Source organism: Oncorhynchus nerka, linkage group LG6 (assembly GCF_034236695.1).
Source record: "Oncorhynchus nerka isolate Pitt River linkage group LG6, Oner_Uvic_2.0, whole genome shotgun sequence".
NCBI lineage: Eukaryota > Metazoa > Chordata > Actinopteri > Salmoniformes > Salmonidae > Oncorhynchus > Oncorhynchus nerka.
Window position 1 is genome coordinate 26,516,840 of NC_088401.1, and position 16,904 is coordinate 26,533,743.

General features: G+C 45.0%; 1 protein-coding gene across 1 annotated transcript in view; it reads left to right on the plus strand.

The window, feature by feature from the left end:
- Positions 1–16,904, plus strand: part of LOC115130251 (reversion-inducing cysteine-rich protein with Kazal motifs-like) — a 61,376-nt gene that overhangs the window by 8,265 nt on the left and 36,207 nt on the right. The window contains exons 2-6 of the mRNA XM_029661183.2: positions 6,376–6,434; positions 10,504–10,578; positions 11,868–11,904; positions 15,623–15,708; positions 15,788–15,835. Of these exons, the coding sequence (XP_029517043.2) occupies positions 6,376–6,434; positions 10,504–10,578; positions 11,868–11,904; positions 15,623–15,708; positions 15,788–15,835 (305 nt within the window). The remainder of the gene's footprint in view (positions 1–6,375; positions 6,435–10,503; positions 10,579–11,867; positions 11,905–15,622; positions 15,709–15,787; positions 15,836–16,904) is intronic.

Sequence of the window (16,904 nt, forward strand, 5' to 3'; positions counted from 1 at the left end):
ACACACACACACACACACACACACACACACACACACACACACACACACACTGCCTGCCTGCCTGGCCAGAAAGTACGTTTTCTCTTGAGTGCCGGTGGAAGGGTTCACTCATTCTTCAGGCCTTCACAGCAAACACGACCCCCTAGCCCCACTAAACCAGCCACAACATAGAGTGATGTGTCTGTCACCCATCCACCCCAGATGACCAACCCTTAAAAGCCCTTTCAGTAGACACCACCTCCATTGTGTTTGTGTAACCCCTCGGTGAGGGACCATGTGTGTTCTCTCTGTCCCCCTGACAGTATGGATGGATTACCCACCACACCAGGCCCCATTCCGACTCATCCGTTATCTCCTGGAGTTGAAGATAGCTGTGTGTGTTGTGACTTCCCTCACACAGTGCTCTCCTCTCCCCCATACAGTGCAGTCCATTCTCTCAGAGCTGACTACATACATACCCAACAGGCTGTTCTGGCTGAGGAAACACTCTGACACCAATACAGGCACTGGAAAGTGTTGGGAAAACATGCTCTACTCTACTCTACTATGCTCTGCTCTGCTCTACTGTCCTGTTCGGTTCTGTCTTGTCCTGTCCTGTTACTGTACATTATATACTGTGTGTCCTCGTGGTGTCTGTCTGTCTCTCTGTCGGTCTGTCTCTAGGCCTACTATGCTCATTAGCAGCTCCTGGGGCCTCTGACTCCCAGCTCTGTGTATTGCTGATGAGCTCTCCCCACTCCGCACAGCCAGAGCCTGTCATTGTCTATTAAAGGGCTCGCAGCGGGGCTCGACGTGCCTCACTGGCCAATTCATTCCTCCTCCTCCTCCTCCTCCGACCTCCATATATTGTACAACCTCATCGCACCATGCCACCGTCCACTGCTGGCCCATTCATCCCAATAGAAACATAAAGATAACAATGTCAACAACAAAAAAAGATAAAACACAACAATTCACGAAAAGTGCACAACTAGTGCTGTTGCCATGGCTTTTATCAACTGTCTGCCCTTGGCAACGGGTCATTTGTTTGGCCTCTCTCCGGGGCGAGGAGCACAAAGAGGGGCAGGCGAACAGCCGTGCGGACACAGACGGGTGAGGAGGAGGGCTGGAGGCCGAATGGTCCACTGGCCGCGCCAATTGTGTCATTAAAATGGCAGCTCGTTAAGAGATGGGAGCGCGGACTTGCGGTCACCACAATGCAGGCTGCTACAGGGCTACTTGGGTTGGGTCGGCTGAAGCTCGGCTCCCTCCCCCTGGTGAGTGCTCCTAGGCTTGCTAGCGGTTGGCGACTAACGCTAACTCACTTTAATGAAGGATGACTGAGGCTGACGTGTTCCACACACGCCCAGCCCTGTCCAGCCCAACCTGCCTCCCTCCTCTCTCTTCCTACATAGCTAGCTGGAATCTCCTCCCTCCTCTCTCCTCCTACATAGCTAGCTGGAATCTCCTCCCTCCTCTCTCCTCCTACATAGCTAGCTGGAATCTCCTCCCTCCTCTCTCCTCCTACATAGCTAGCTGGAATCTCCTCCCTCCTCTCTCCTCCTACATAGCTAGCTGGAATCTCCTCCCTCCTCTCTCCTCCTACATAGCTAGCTGGAATCTCCTCCCTCCTCTCTCCTCCTACATAGCTAGCTGGAATCTCCTCCCTCCTCCTACATAGCTAGCTGGAATCTCCTCCCTCCTCTCTCCTCCTACATAGCTAGCTGGAATCTCCTCCCTCCTCTCTCCTCCTACATAGCTAGCTGGAATCTCCTCCCTCCTCTCTCCTCCTACATAGCTAGCTGGAATCTCCTCCCTCCTCCTACATAGCTAGCTGGAATCTCCTCCCTCCTCTCTCCTCCTACATAGCTAGCTGGAATCTCCTCCCTCCTCTCTCCTCCTACATAGCTAGCTGGAATCTCCTCCCTCCTCTCTCCTCCTACATAGCTAGCTGGAATCTCCTCCCTCCTCCTCTCTCCTCCTACATAGCTACCTGGAATCTCCTCCCTCCTCTCTCCTCCTACATAGCTAGCTGGAATCTCCTCCCTCCTCTCTCCTCCTACTTAGCTAGCTGGAATCTCCTCCCTCCTCTCTCCTCCTACATAGCTAGCTGGAATCTCCTCCCTCCTCTCTCCTCCTACATAGCTAGCTGGAATCTCCTCCCTCCTCTCTCCTCCTACATAGCTAGCTGGAATCTCCTCCCTCCTCTCTCCTCCTACATAGCTAGCTGGAATCTCCTCCCTCTTCTCTCCTCCTACATAGCTAGCTGGAATCTCCTCCCTCCTCTCTCCTCCTACATAGCTAGCTGGAATCTCCTCCCTTCTTTCTTCTCCACTCTCCCCTGCCCAGAAAGGTTTGCCATGTTAACGCTTTACTCTTCTAGCAATTGGCCTATATGTATAGGGCTACATTGAAATGTTTCTTACAGAAGATATATTAAATGCAAAAGCATGGTAGCAATTGAAAGGGAACAGTTTGGAGATTATGGGGAAATGATTAGACCAAAGTTGAGGACATAACAGTTCACCTGACACAAGACTGAAACCAAATCTTACACTGTTGATTTTATGTGCATTTTACATTCACTTTACTTTTCGCTGAATTTGTTGATAACAACATCTCAAAATACACTGGATACATTCAGTAACATGATAACAGTATTCCTGGAAAATGTGGGGTAGGTTCAACACAAGGCAAATAAAATGACAAGGGTTTGAGTGAGAGGACTAACTTGAGTCTCCAAGTGGTCACACACCTCTCCAAAGTGTGCTCAGTTCTCAAGTCATTTCAATGCACTCATTTGAAAGGTTGTCCTATTACCAACATGACTAGCTAAGTTATAAAATACAATGTTACAGTAATAGGCTTTCACAGGGCCAGTGAGAGAAACAGATGGTCTTTCTGGTGAGCATAGAAAGAGGTCTTGAGTGCATTCAGGTGCGGGTTCCGCAGTGAATTCTCTTCACAATAAACAAACATAGGCTCATTCTGTTCAGAACAACCCAGGGTATGACGCCATGTCCTCTTGTAACTGTACATCAAACATAGTGATCATAAATGTTGACCCTGTATATGACGTGAGTTTTATGATATGGGTGTTTGGCTTGCTTGTATGACATTAAAGCAGTATTTATTATAATCCTCAACGTCTCATCTATCAAAATACAATTTTCAAAATACAATCTTAATTTACAACATTTCCCTTACTCGGACAACAAAACATTAGCAAAAGTGGCCCAATTAGCGAGAGGGATGGGGGCAACTTCTTGTCACACGCGGTTCTCAAGTTTAGAATGTCTGTCAGTCAAAATCCACACAGAGCTGTGAAGGAGTGAGTGAGCTCTTGCGTCATGTATAGGATGTCACTGTACAGCCTCTGCGTTCCAATTTAGGCGCTTATCAGTGCCCAAATCTGCAATTTTCAACTCGTATTCGGGTAAGAGTGTATTAATGACACCCCCATGTCCTATTGTCTATGGTGGAGTGGCATGTCTCTGGCTATGTGTCAGTTGAGGCAAAGAGAGTAACAGAACAGTCACTACCGTGGTGATACTGTACTCCTCCACTGTCTCTCCTCTCCTCTACTGGACTGGGGAAGACAGAGAGTCACAGACACACAGAGCCAGGATGCCGAGGCCTGCTCTTCCTCACCACGACACTGCATCGGTGATGGCATGAATGGAATCCAGAGGCTGTTGTGGCGCCTCCCTCTGGGTGGAAGCCACGGGGCCACGGGGTTCCACGGCCCCATATTGTAAACTGTCCCTACTCCCTCCCTCCCTCTGTCTGGTTCTCATTCCCGTTTGATCAGTTTTGCCGAGTCTGTCAAGTGCCGACCCTTTTAAGTTTTTGGCCTTAATTTCTGCCAGAGTTCAATTTTTCTCTCTGTCTCTCGCTCTGTCGCTGTCTCTGACTCCCTCACTTCAAATATCTGAACATCAAATGCTGCCTCTTCACGTAACTCACGCAAGAGATGAGAGCCGGGCCAACGTGTTCCTTCCCTTCGTTGCAAACAACTTTGCTGTGTGAAGTAGTTTGGGGAGCAGGGCATGAGGAGTCCAGAGGGGCTGGTCTGTGGGGCGGCTGGTGGGTTGAGTTAGCGTGGGAGGGGGCATTAAAAGGGTTGGGGTGGGAGTGTGTACTGAGAGAGAGAGAGAGAGAGGTTGTGGGGGGGGGGCATGAAGAGGGGAATTCCTTTCATGTGGCTTGTGGGTGGGATTATTACTATTCCTCTGAAAACAGGGACACAGTAGCAGGGCTAGCTCAAAGTGCTAGCACATGTTACTGGGTTTCAAGAAAAGGAGAGAGAGATGGAGAGAGGTTGAGAGAGAGGGAGATAAAGAGTCAGAGAAAGAGAGAGTGAGTCAGCACCCGGAGACGCCTAGCTCTCTGACTCACTAAAAGGGGCCTTGTGGTTGTGAGTGGCTGGAGAGAAGACAGAGACCCTTTCCAAGTCCCTGCCTCCCTCTAATGACAGACCATCTCTGTCCAAGACAACTGCATCGCCAATCCACTTTACTGCACTCACTCACGCTCTGCAGCTCTATATATAGGTCACATTACATGTTGACATGTCTTTTCTGTTAAGAGAAAAGGTGAGTCAGTTCCTGCTACATAGTTAACCAACATGATTCAGGCCGGGGCAAGGTTTGTTTGTGGTGTCACTGGTGTTGTTTGCCGCTATTCTGTTAGCTCCCCTCGTATGACCCATGTCTTCCTCTCTGGTGTGTTAGTCACGCTGCTTCTCTCTGTTTACTCCCAGGCCTTTATAGCCTCCTCATGAATGTGGTGTCATTAGAAGCCCATGGAAACCATCGTAGCAATCTGACAACAGCTTTTGTTTAGCGTGGGCTGTCAGACAGGAAGGCTCTCTCACCTCAGAACAACAACAATGTGACAGGTGAAATTGTAGCGTTGCGCAGAGAGAACGCTAAGGGGTGTCACACTGATGCACATAGACACACACACACACACAAACTCTCTCTTTCTCACACACACACAGACACACACACACACACACACACACACACACACACACACACACACACACACACGTACTTTAAAGGCTACTACTGGGGGTCAAGCCAGAGAGATCTGTGTCTCATTACAAAGACAACTAGGATGGTTCTGGTTTCCATCAGACCGAACCCAGAGCAGGACCCTACCCAGACCAGACCCACTCGGATACATCACAGACAGTCAACGATGCAGCACTTAGACCCTAAAACACTTTCATCTCCACCGCTGCTGTTTGTTGTTCCTCCTTTAGCGTGTCACCGATACGAGATCGACATTAAGAAGACAAGAGTAAGGAAAAGAAAACAGAATCAAGTTGATGAAAGGATTGAGCCTGGATCAGACATAAATGAAAGGGGAGGAAGAGAGGAGGAGACGAAGACCATGTCTGGGCCGAGATGAAAGACAAAAAGCTGGAGAGAGAGAATTCTGATAATTATGACATTTCCTCAAGGAGCATAAACAGATTATAATATGTTTCTGTAAGAGACCTTTTCCCCTTGTTGTGATTATTATTCGGAAGGCTAGAAGTCTGGCTTGAGCATGTGTGTGAGCTTCCTCTATCCAGTCTTCTCTCTCTCCACCCACTCTTCTCTCTCTCTCTCCACCTTCTCTCTCTCTCTCTCCATCCCCTCTATTTCTCTCTCCATCCCCTCTTCTCTATTTCTCTGGGTCCCATTAAGCCCGATGTTCTGTCTGCTATATGTCCTCAGGTCATGGAATTGAGGTTATTCACTTTCATTTAAGACCACAAACGTCTCTTCTGACAGTTTTATTCCCTTTACCAGAAGAAAACGTTCATTGACCTATCATGTAAACTTTTGTTTTGTATTTTTTTGTATGGAACTGAATATTGTGTATGTTTCCAGTCTTGAGCATCTTAAGATGTCCTGACAAAAATGATGCGGTAAAATGCATTGTATCATGCTTCATTGTTAGGCCATTGATGTGTTTGCGTTGGTTACGTTGGGGCAGAAGGTCTTGGTTAAGCAGAGACCAACGCTTTCTCAAGAATACACACTTGTTGCTCTGAAAGGGTAGATAATAAGAGCTTACTCCAGATCTGTTTAGTCTGCAGACATTGTTGACCAGGCGCACAAAGGATGAAATAGGTGTATTGAGACAAACACATAAGCTCAGCTGTAATACCCTTTATCAATCAATCGCTCCAGCCCCAAAGCAGAACTGTGTTTTTAAGCCACTGTGAATCCGTTATATTTATGGGTGGATTTCAAGGTGCCGCCCGCCTGGAGAGTCTCTCCGGGTTTGCCAGGGCTTAAGACAAAACAAGCTGGGGAGTGAGTGAGTGCTACTGTATCAAAGCAAAGACTTTCTCTGCAAAGGCTAACTCCTCCGTGTCTGTCTGTTTCTCCTCCACAGATTCGTCCTGCTGCCACCATGCTGCGGAACTCACACCATGTAGGGAAGCATGCGATCAGGTAAGGGAGGCCACAGACTGAACACACACACACACACAGTTTAAAGTAGAGCACAAGAGTGAGAGAACTTTAGCCCCAGCACAATGGTCTCCGTATTATTTGAAGCTCATAAATAATGACTATTTGATGAAGAGCACTGAAATGTATTTTTTTCTCTGTCCTTTGAAGTGTAGCGATGAGCGCTAGAATAACAATTCTGCCTGTCTCCCATTTGAGTTAGGAGCAGGTGAGGGGTCTATCTTCTTTTGTTCCTCTTATGCCCTCTCTCGCTCTCTATCTCTCGCTCTCGCTCTCGCGCTCTTCAGATGTAAGATCTTAATTTGATCACTCTATTGTTTCCGAGAATGTTCCTGCACAGCAGGAAATGCAAACTTTAGAAAACGTTGAAAAACTCAAATGCACTACAAGTTTGCATTTCCTCTTTGAAATGTTAGACTTGATTTGCCCGAACAAAAAAGGTATCGATCCCTACAAAAATGTCCATGAATTATAATCCACATAATAATTCACATTTCCCGTTGCTGCAGGATTATTTTCCTGCTGTAGCAAACTATCTCAAATTAAGATCCTACATCTGTATCTCTGCATCTTATTCTTATTTATTGTAGTGAAGGAATCTGCCAAAGCAGTGCACAATTTCATGGATCCTTGCCTTCTGTGTCTCACTAAGACATGAAAGAGATATCTGAAAGGCTTTTTATTTTTTATGGAACCGAAAAGGGCAGACCCCTAGCCCATTTCAGTAGGCTATTACTGGTGGCGTACCACCAGCACCACTCTCCCCCTCCCCTTTAGAGAGAGAGAGAGAGACTCATTGATGCTGTAGTGTTGAACCACGCTCAGCAAGGTCGCCCTGTCCCCAGCACTGCACCTGCCACTGAGGGGGGAGATCCAAATTATAGAGGGGGGAGAGAAAGTAAGAGAGTGACAGACAGAGAGAGAAAGAAGGGGGAGAGGGCAGAGATATAATGTCCGTCTTGTTCGCGTCCCTGCAAGCGGCTGTGTTTCTGCAGAGAAAGTGTTTTTTTCAGGGGTGTGCCACAGGGCTCCGTGTAAACAGTGTTCCATTTCTTCTTAGGGGATGACTACCTCTTTGATGAGGGGAGGCCTTCAGTCTCTGAAAGGACAAGGTCATTCCTCTTTGGATGTTTCAGTCTGGCACCCCACATTTATTTATCTTTCAAAGTTGGACTGAGAAAGAGAGAGAAGTTTTATATACTGAACAAAAATATAATATAAATATAAATGCAACGATTTGAAAGTTTTTACTGAGTTACAGTTTATATAAGGAAATCAGTCAATTGAAATAAATTCATTAGGCTCTAATCTATGGATTTCAAATGACTGGGAATACAGATATGTATTTTTCCATGTGTTTGATGCCATTCCATTTACGCCGTTTCAGCCATTATTATGAGCCATTCTCCCCTCAGCAGCCTCCTGTGCTCAGCAAACCACTCGCCTACACGACGCCACTTGGTCTGCGGTTGTGAGGCCGGTTGGACACTGCCAAATTCTCTAAAACGATGTTGGAGGCGGCTTATGGTAGAGAAATGAACATTATATTTTCTGGCAACAGCTCTCGTGGACATTCCTGCAGTCACCATGCCAATTGTACGCTTCCTCAAAATTTGAGACATCTGTGGCATTGTGTTGTGTGACAAAACTGCACAATTTAGTGTGGCCTTTTATTATCCCCAGCACAAGGCGCCATTGTGTAATGATCATGCTGTTTAATCAGCTTCTTGATATGCCACACCTGTCAGGTGGATGGATTATTTTGGCAATGGAAAAATGCTCACTAACAGGGATGTAAACAAATTTGTGCACAAAATTTGAGCGAAATACGTTTTTTCGTGCATATGGAACATTTCTGGGTTCTTTTATTTCAGCTCATGAAACATGGCACCAACACTTTACATGTTGCGTTTATATTTTTGTTCAGTGTAAAAAAGGTGCTATCTATGTAGAACCTAAAAGTGTTCTTTGCCTGTCTACATAGGAGAACCCCTTGAATAACCCTTTTTGGTTCCAGGTAGAACCCCTTTGAGGACCCCTTTGAGGGTCCCACATGGAGCCCAAAAGAGTTCTACCTGGATCCAAAAAGGGTTCTACCTTGAGCCAAAAAGGCTTCTCCTATGGGGACAGACGAATAACCTGTTTGGAACCCTTTTTTCTAAGAGCGTAGGTTGTACGTTTCCATGGCCCAAATTAACCACGTCTTTGTAGTATTCTGCAGATGTATTTTATTAATGGCCAAGAACTCACCGCTCGACAGCTGCTTTCGAAGGTACAGATCTTGGGAATGTTCCAACTGTAAGAAGATTACCGTCCGTCAGTCCCCAGCGTATACCTCAATGTATTTCACCTCACAAATAAAGAATGTGTTATTAGTTTCAGGTGATTCATTCCATGTGCACTTGATGTTCTGGATAGAATGAGTAATGAGGATAAACAGTGAGAATGCATGAACAGAAAGCAGAACAAGCCAACTTTATCACCCTGGTTAGAATAAAACAATAGCAGACACACGGTGGTGTAGATGTCAGTATCATAGACGAGTCAAAAGGAAGATGCCGTTCAACAGGTGGGGGCTGAACTCCGCTTTAGTGTAGAAATACTCTACTACTACTACATATTACTCAGATATTACACAATAACTTCTCACGCTGAATCCAACTGTGGTCTTTTTTTTTGTGAAGTTAAACAACGAAGGAGTGAAGGAGACCAACCAAAAACAACATCAACTCCCAACTCCCATCATGTGTTTAGTCTTTTAGATCGCTCTGACTAAGTGGCTATGAATCTTCCAAAGTTAATTTCATGACTGTGCACTAAGCCAGAGAGTGTTGGCAGGCGCAGGATTCTCCCAGACCGTGTGGGAGTCAACCAACAGCTCCTCACCCTGCGTTGATAAGGCCACAGTTGGCAGCTGTCATTGGCCCTGCCATGTTTGTTTTATGTCGCAGGGTCACACGACCTAGAGAGCCACGCCTGAGTGTGAATAGAGTTAAGATGAACTCTTCTGTCATTTGGGGACGATTTCTACTTTTCTCAGGCAAACGTTAGTCTTGTTAATTGAGTGGTAAGTGTAAGTAAGTGTAAGTGGTAAGTGTAAGCATACCAAATGGCTGTTGTTGTTACGATACTGTTGTTACATGAGAATTTCATTATACAAAACTTGTTTACATAGATGGGGGGGGGGGGGGGGTAGATCAGATTTAATATTGCGGATAGATTGTGATTTCCATAAATGTAATTGTCCGCATCATTTCCAATCCCCCTTATACTTTTTGTGAATATATATATATATATTCCTTTTTTATTTTCCCCTAACCATACCACCCCTCCTCTAATTGTAGTAAACTAATGGTCAACAACACTTAGGCTTCTACTTCCAGCTTATACATACTATATACATTTTACGGACATGGTATATTTTACATGAATGATCTTTTGTTTGTTTTCAGTCCCATCCTTCAGCTTCAACTCCTCCCATCTATCTCTGAAGACCATCCAGTTCTGATTTCTATTTGCCATATATTTTTCAACTGTGCTGTGATGTTTCACAGAAGTTCTGAACCTTTCTTTTCTCATAGATTCTACACATGGTCAATTAAAGATACATATTTAAGAGTATTATTATATTATTGATCGATTGACAATACATTTTTTAATCACCCAGCAGTGCTATCTGCAGGGTTAGCTCCAGGTAAATGTTGCAATTCTTCATCCATTCCTGAACCTGCTACATATGGACAGTACCAAAACAAATCATCTAATGATTTTGTCTCTTCGCAGCAAAATCTGCAGAGCTATCCCCCATATTTATAACATTGTAGTGGTTGCAAGAATGTTGTATAATTTCAATTGAAAAACTCTACGTTATGAATCCAGCGTTGTTTTGTGTATCAGTTCATAAACCATGTGCCATGGAATCGTAAATCATTGAAAATCTCTTCCCAACTATTTAGCTACCTATATTGCAAATGTATGGATATTGTTCTTGGTGAAAACATGTTTTGAATTCATTATAACAGGTTATAACAGGCTGGTTTTCTGTTTCCAGCTCGCCACCATAAAAAGCGAATCTCGTTTGAAGCACCTACTACAGCGATTACCAAGCTACTGCCCTGAGTCTATGGTAAGTGCCGATTTCTGGTCTACAAATAGTCTTCGGTCAAATGCGTCTGTAATAAAGTTGGCTATGAAATCTTTCATTATGACAGAGGAAATGTATCGGTGGCCGTGGTAAAGCTTATACGCATTAATCACAAGTCTATTGCACCGGGTTTGGCTACAAGTATAAGATAAGTATCAAAAAGCGGAGCTTGAAACCAGGCTTAACACTCCTCACCCACCAACGTAATTACAAACCCTAATGTTTTTGATCTGCTCCAAACAGCCAATTAGGAACCAGTCTGTCATTAGCTAGAGGTAAATACTGTATCTTATTTGCACACATGTCTTGCACTCATTTGCTAAAAATGGATTAGATGTTTGGATTTTGCAAACGATTTCACCGGCATGTTAGCACTGAAGTTCCATGGTTCCTTTCACTCTCAGACCCCGCAAAACACCTCAAAGCTGTTCTAAGGGATTCTTGGCTCTGTGAGGTGTAATAGAAGATGTACTAAAATTCGCCCCCTGTCGTCCTTCATGTTCTGAAACTTCCTTGGGTTTCCCTTCATCACAAATCATGTTTATACTTCATGTAAATATATAATGTCTCTCCGTCGGCCTCGCAAATTATAGTGATGCCTCCTGACAAGCGGCTCCTCTCTTCGCGAGCCAGCTGACTGACACGAGTGAGTGTTTACAATGATGTACGGAGTTGAACCTCAGACAATGTCCAGTTTTTAAAGTTGATCATCTTGTTTAGGGCTGTAGAGAGAGTGTGTGCTCTCTGAGCAGTGCTCCTTCTCCATGCGTTGTGCTCTCTATCCGGAGGGGCCTGGGATGTTTGTGTTTATTACTGTGTGTTATTAATCCCACACAGTATGTCACCACAAAGCTCTTATGAGTTTATGTGTCTCTGTTGTTTTTTTCTACTGCATTCATATATGTTTTAATTAAAAATAAAATGCTCTCTATAAAATCCAATAGCCTGTTGTTTCACCAGAGCCAGGAGTTCTCTGAGGTCATTTTTTCTAGGGCTGAAAAAAATGTTGGGACAGGATGTCTAGAAATGCACAGACATCCTTACTTTTACAAACCCCTGACAGAGGTCTTCCGTGTAGTTCATTCATGCTCACTTATGTTCAACACAAGGCCCCTTCATTTTTAATTTGTCCCAACTAAAGAGAAACCACGTTACCTGTCGTTCTGTTATGAACTGGGCATTTTCATGGCATTTTCTTCTCCTGTTCTCTTGCTTGTTCTGGCGTTGGTCCTCTGTTTATAATGCTATGACCTTTCTTCTGTATTTCACAGAATGAGCTTTGGATTTGCATCAACTCCACACTACCTGGTAAGATCTGCAGGCAGCGTTTCAAAGGGATACATTGCTGTTACAGACAAATCTACCTGTCAGAACATAACATAATGCCTCCCAGATGCAAAAACATTGTTGATCCTTATGCACACACACACACACACACACACACACACACACACACACACACACACACACACACACACACACACACACACACACACACATACACACACACATACACACACGCACACACACTCACAGTGTTGCTTAGCTCAACACTGTGTACCCATTGAGCCCACACTAAAAGTCCATATAAGTCCACAGTTTAAAGCCAGACTCAGTAAGTCTCATTTACATAGTTTGTGTTCATGAAATATCAAACTATCGGGGCAACAGTTTTACTTGTTTGTAAACAAACCTAGGCAAGACGTCATAACGTGCTCTACCTAAGATTTCTCAAGCGGCCGCTGGGCCAGCTGCCCTTTGATCAGTATCAGACAGCTGGTGTTCTCATTTGCTTGTAGCCTACAACTGGCACTTTAGGTTACTCTACCGTATTCTAAAAATGAGTCGGCTATGGACGTTATAGCAGTATAATGTTATTCTAATTAACACACAATGATATACTGCGCCACAACGGAAGGCTATATAGCGCCGCCGTTATCTGCTTGATCTCTTGCTTTTGCAGTGCAAACACCCTCAGAAACTATAGGATTATTATAAAATAAATCGACCAAGAGGAAAACAACCAACCAGCTAGCAACTCCAGAAAAGTGTGCGAGTAAGTGCATTAACGTTTACTTGGCTGTAGGCGAATCACCCACCAGTAGGTTATGCACATTACAAGCAATGCGTGTGTGGATGTATCTATTATCTAGCCAGCTAAATTAGCTAGCTTGCTAATTAGCTTCACTGACCAGTAGACAGAGCTGGCTCTTGTGATTTTTTTGGCACTGTCCACGGTGTCCAGCATACTGGTCATGCTGAGGAGTCTAAAATATGGTCCAACTAGCTCATGCATATGAGATGTTGTACCCACTGTGACTATTAAAACCTTCCCTAACCAGAAACCGTGGATGGATGGCGGCATTCGCGATAAACTGAAAGCGCGATCCTCCGCATTTAACTATAGATAGAGGTCTGGGAATATGTCTGAATATAAACAGTGTAGCTATTCCCTCCAAGGCAATCAAACAAGCAAAATGCCAGTACAGAGACTAGGTGGAGTCGCAATTCAACGGCTCAGACATGAGGCTAATGTGGCAGGGTCTACAGGAAATCACAGACTACAAAAATAAATCCAGCTATGTCACCGACGTCATGCTTCCAGACAAACTAAACACCTTCTTTGCCCGCTTTGAGGATAATACAGGGCCACCATCGCGGCCAGCTAACAAGGACTGTGCTCCCCTCTCCTCCATGGCTGACGTGAGTAAAGCATCTAAACGTATTAACCCTCGCAAGGCTGCTGGCCCAAGACGGCATCCCTAGCCAGGTCCTCAAAGCATGCGCAGACCAGCTGGCTGGTGTGTTTACGGACATATTCAATCACTCCCTATCCCAGTCTGTTGTCCCCACATGCTTCAAGATGGCTACCATTGTTCCTGTACCCAAGAAGGCAAAGACAACTGAATTAGCACCGTAGCACTAATTTCTGTCATATCCCATCTGGACAAAAGGAATACCTTTGTCAGAATGCCGTTCATTGACTACAGCTCAGCATTCAACACCATAGTACCCTCCAAGCTGATCATCAAGCTGGAGGACCTGGGTCTCAACCCCGCCCTGTGCAATTGGGCCCTGGACTTTCTGACGGACCGTCCCCAGGTGGTGAAGGTAGGAGACATCATCTCCACTTCACTGACCCTCAACACTGGGGCCCCACAAGGGTGCGGGCTCAGCCCCCTCCTGTACTCCCTGTTCACCCACGACAACATGGCCATGCAAGCTTCCAACTCAATCATCAAGTTTGCAGACGACACAACAGTAGTGGGCTTGATTACCAACAACGATGGGACAGCCTACAGGGAGGAGGTGAGGGCACTCGGAGTGTGGTGTCAGGAAAACAACCTCTCACTCAATGTCAACAAAACAAAGGAGATGATTGTGGACATCAGGAAACAGCAGAGGGAGCACCCCCCTATCTACATCGAAGGGACAGCAGTGGAGAAGGTGGAAAGATTCAAGTTCCTCGGCGTACACATCACAGACAAACTGAATGGTCCACTCACACAGACCGTGTGGTGAAGAAGGCGCAACAGCACCTCTTCAACCTCAGGAGGCTGAAGAGATTTGTTTTGTCACCCAAAACCCTGACACACTTTTACAGATGCAAGATCGAGAGCATCCTGTCGGACTGTATCACAGCCTGGTATGGCACCGCCATCAACCGCAAGGCTCTCCAGAGGGTGGGGCAGTCTGCACAACTCATCACCGGGGGCAAACTACCTGCCTCCATGACACCTACAGCACCCGATGTCACAGAAAGGCCATAAAGATCATCAAGGACAACAATCACCCGAGCCCTGTTCACACCGCTACCATCCAGAAGGCGAGGTCAGTACAGGTGCATCAAAGCTGGGACTGAGAGACTGAAAAACATCTTCTGTCTCAAGGCCATCAGACTGCTAAACAGCAATCACTAACTCAGAGAGGCTGCTCCCTACATTGATACTCAATCATTGGCCACTTTAATAAATGGATCACTAGTCACTTTATACAATGCACTCTAAACAATGCCACTTAAATAATGTTTACATATCTTACATTACTCATATCACATGTAAATACTGTATTTTATACCATCTATTGCACCTTGCCTATGCCGCTCGGCCATCGCTTATCCATACACTTACGTGTACATATTCTCATTCACCTCTTTAGATTTCTGTGTGTTTGATAGTTGTTGAGGAATTGTTCGATTACTTGTTAGATATTACTTGTTAGATATTACTGCACTGTCGGAACTAGAAGCACGAGCATTCCGCTACACTCGCATTAACATCTGCTAACCATATGTATGTGACAAAATTAGATTTGAACTAGCTAGTGGTAAACTAAGAAAATATTCCCAATCCATTGCTGAATGAAAATTGCCCACAAATACACCATTCCATTCAGAAGCTCAAGCTAGGAACATTAAATAAACGTTGTAACGACAGACCCGCCGGTGTTTTCAAATCTGCGACCCTGCACATCATCAGCTGTTGCACAGACAGACAGCCGCACAGACGGACTAACAGCCAGGAGACAATATTACCTTTACGACACGCATTTGTCAGCTAAATTACACTTTTATTCTGTATCATTTAACTCTCATTTATAACGAGAGCGATATACAGTAGATAGGACAATTTGTATGTATTGTTGATATGTTGCTGTAGTCGTGGATGGATCAGAGGAACAGATAGAATATTCTAAATGCATCATAATTACCTGGAGAAATCTGACCAGCAATTTGTAAACAAAACTTCTGTACATTTCATTTATAAAAACTTAATTTGAATCACTTTGAGGTGACACAAATGGCCAAATAAGCTTTCATCTATTCATTTCAAGATATATTAAAACTGGAAAAAATATATATTTTATTTGGGTCATACTGAGTCTGGCTTTAATATGCTGCCCATTAAAAAGTATGAATATTTTGCAAACCCCCACTAGAGGATAAAATGAACCGATATTTTTATTGTGATATTGCTACACCCAGCAAGATGTGTGGGTAATGGTGGCCATTTTTGTTTGTCTACAGGAGCGTCCAGGAAGTCCGATGGTTGGGTTGGCCTTGGATGCTGTGAGCTGGCCATCTCGGCAGAGTGCCGCAGAGAGTGCAAGCAGGTGAGAGAGGAAGTTAGTTTGGCCAGTTATGGCCTCATCCATATGGTCTCACCTAATTCCTCATTCTCTGACCCTATAGGCATCATCCAAGAACGACATCACAAAAATATGCAAAAAAGACACAGAGGTAAGTAACACGAGGTCATGTATTGTGTAAAATAATGTGCTTTGTTTAAACTGAGCAAATGATTTTGACTCTGAGAGACTGTATATTCTCTGCTGCCTTTCCCTGGCCTTTCCCTGGCCTTTTCCCTGGCCTTTTCCCTGGCTTTTACAAGATAAAGGCAGTGTTAAGTCTTTACGGTCCATCTCAGTATCGTGCTCATCCCCACCCCTCTTTATGAGGTCATTTCCTGTCAGTGTAGCACTCCATCTTAGCTCTGATTGGAGCCATTCTCGTCAAAGGGAGAGAGGAGTGAGCTCATGCAGTCTGCTGAGAAGATTTAGCTTAGCTATTAGCTTAGCATAGCGTAGGCTAGCAATGTGCTAGCAGAGGTCTCCTTTCATCTGGCTCACCTCCTCGTTCCAAACAAACAAACAAACAAAGCGGCGGGCTTAATGTTTGGTTTGGACCACAACCACAACCAAACTCCCCCCACCAGCTTTAATTAGGCACTGGCCCCTTTCATCTTGCCCTTTCATGAATCCTTGCGAGGGGAGCCAAAGCACGCAGCAGCATTGGCCTTTATGTTCCTCTGTGGTGTTGTTGGAAAGAAGCCAGTTAGTTTTCAGATTAAGTTTTAACAGTACTTAGGACAGGACCGTTTTTATGTATTTAAAAAAAAATCAGGTAATCAGGTAAGTTGACTGAAAACACATTCTCATTTACAGCAACGACCTGGGGAATAGTTACAGGGGAGAGGAGGGCCGATGAATGAGCCAATTGAAAGTGTGTGATTAAGTGACCATGATGGCCTTTTTGGGAACTTAGCCAGGACACGGGGTTAACACCCCTACTCTGACGATAAGTTCCATGGTATCTTTACTGACCACAGAGACTCAGGTCCAAAAGACGGCACCCTACACAGCGCAATGTCCCCAATCACTGCCCTGGATACCCATTTGATGAGCGATAGAAAGAAAGAGGGATGGAGAGAGGGGTGGGGTGGAGAGAAATAGAGAGAGAGAGAGAGAGAGAGAAAGAGGGGGAGAGAGAGTGTGAAAGAGGGGGAGAGTGAGAGAAAGGGGAGAGAGAG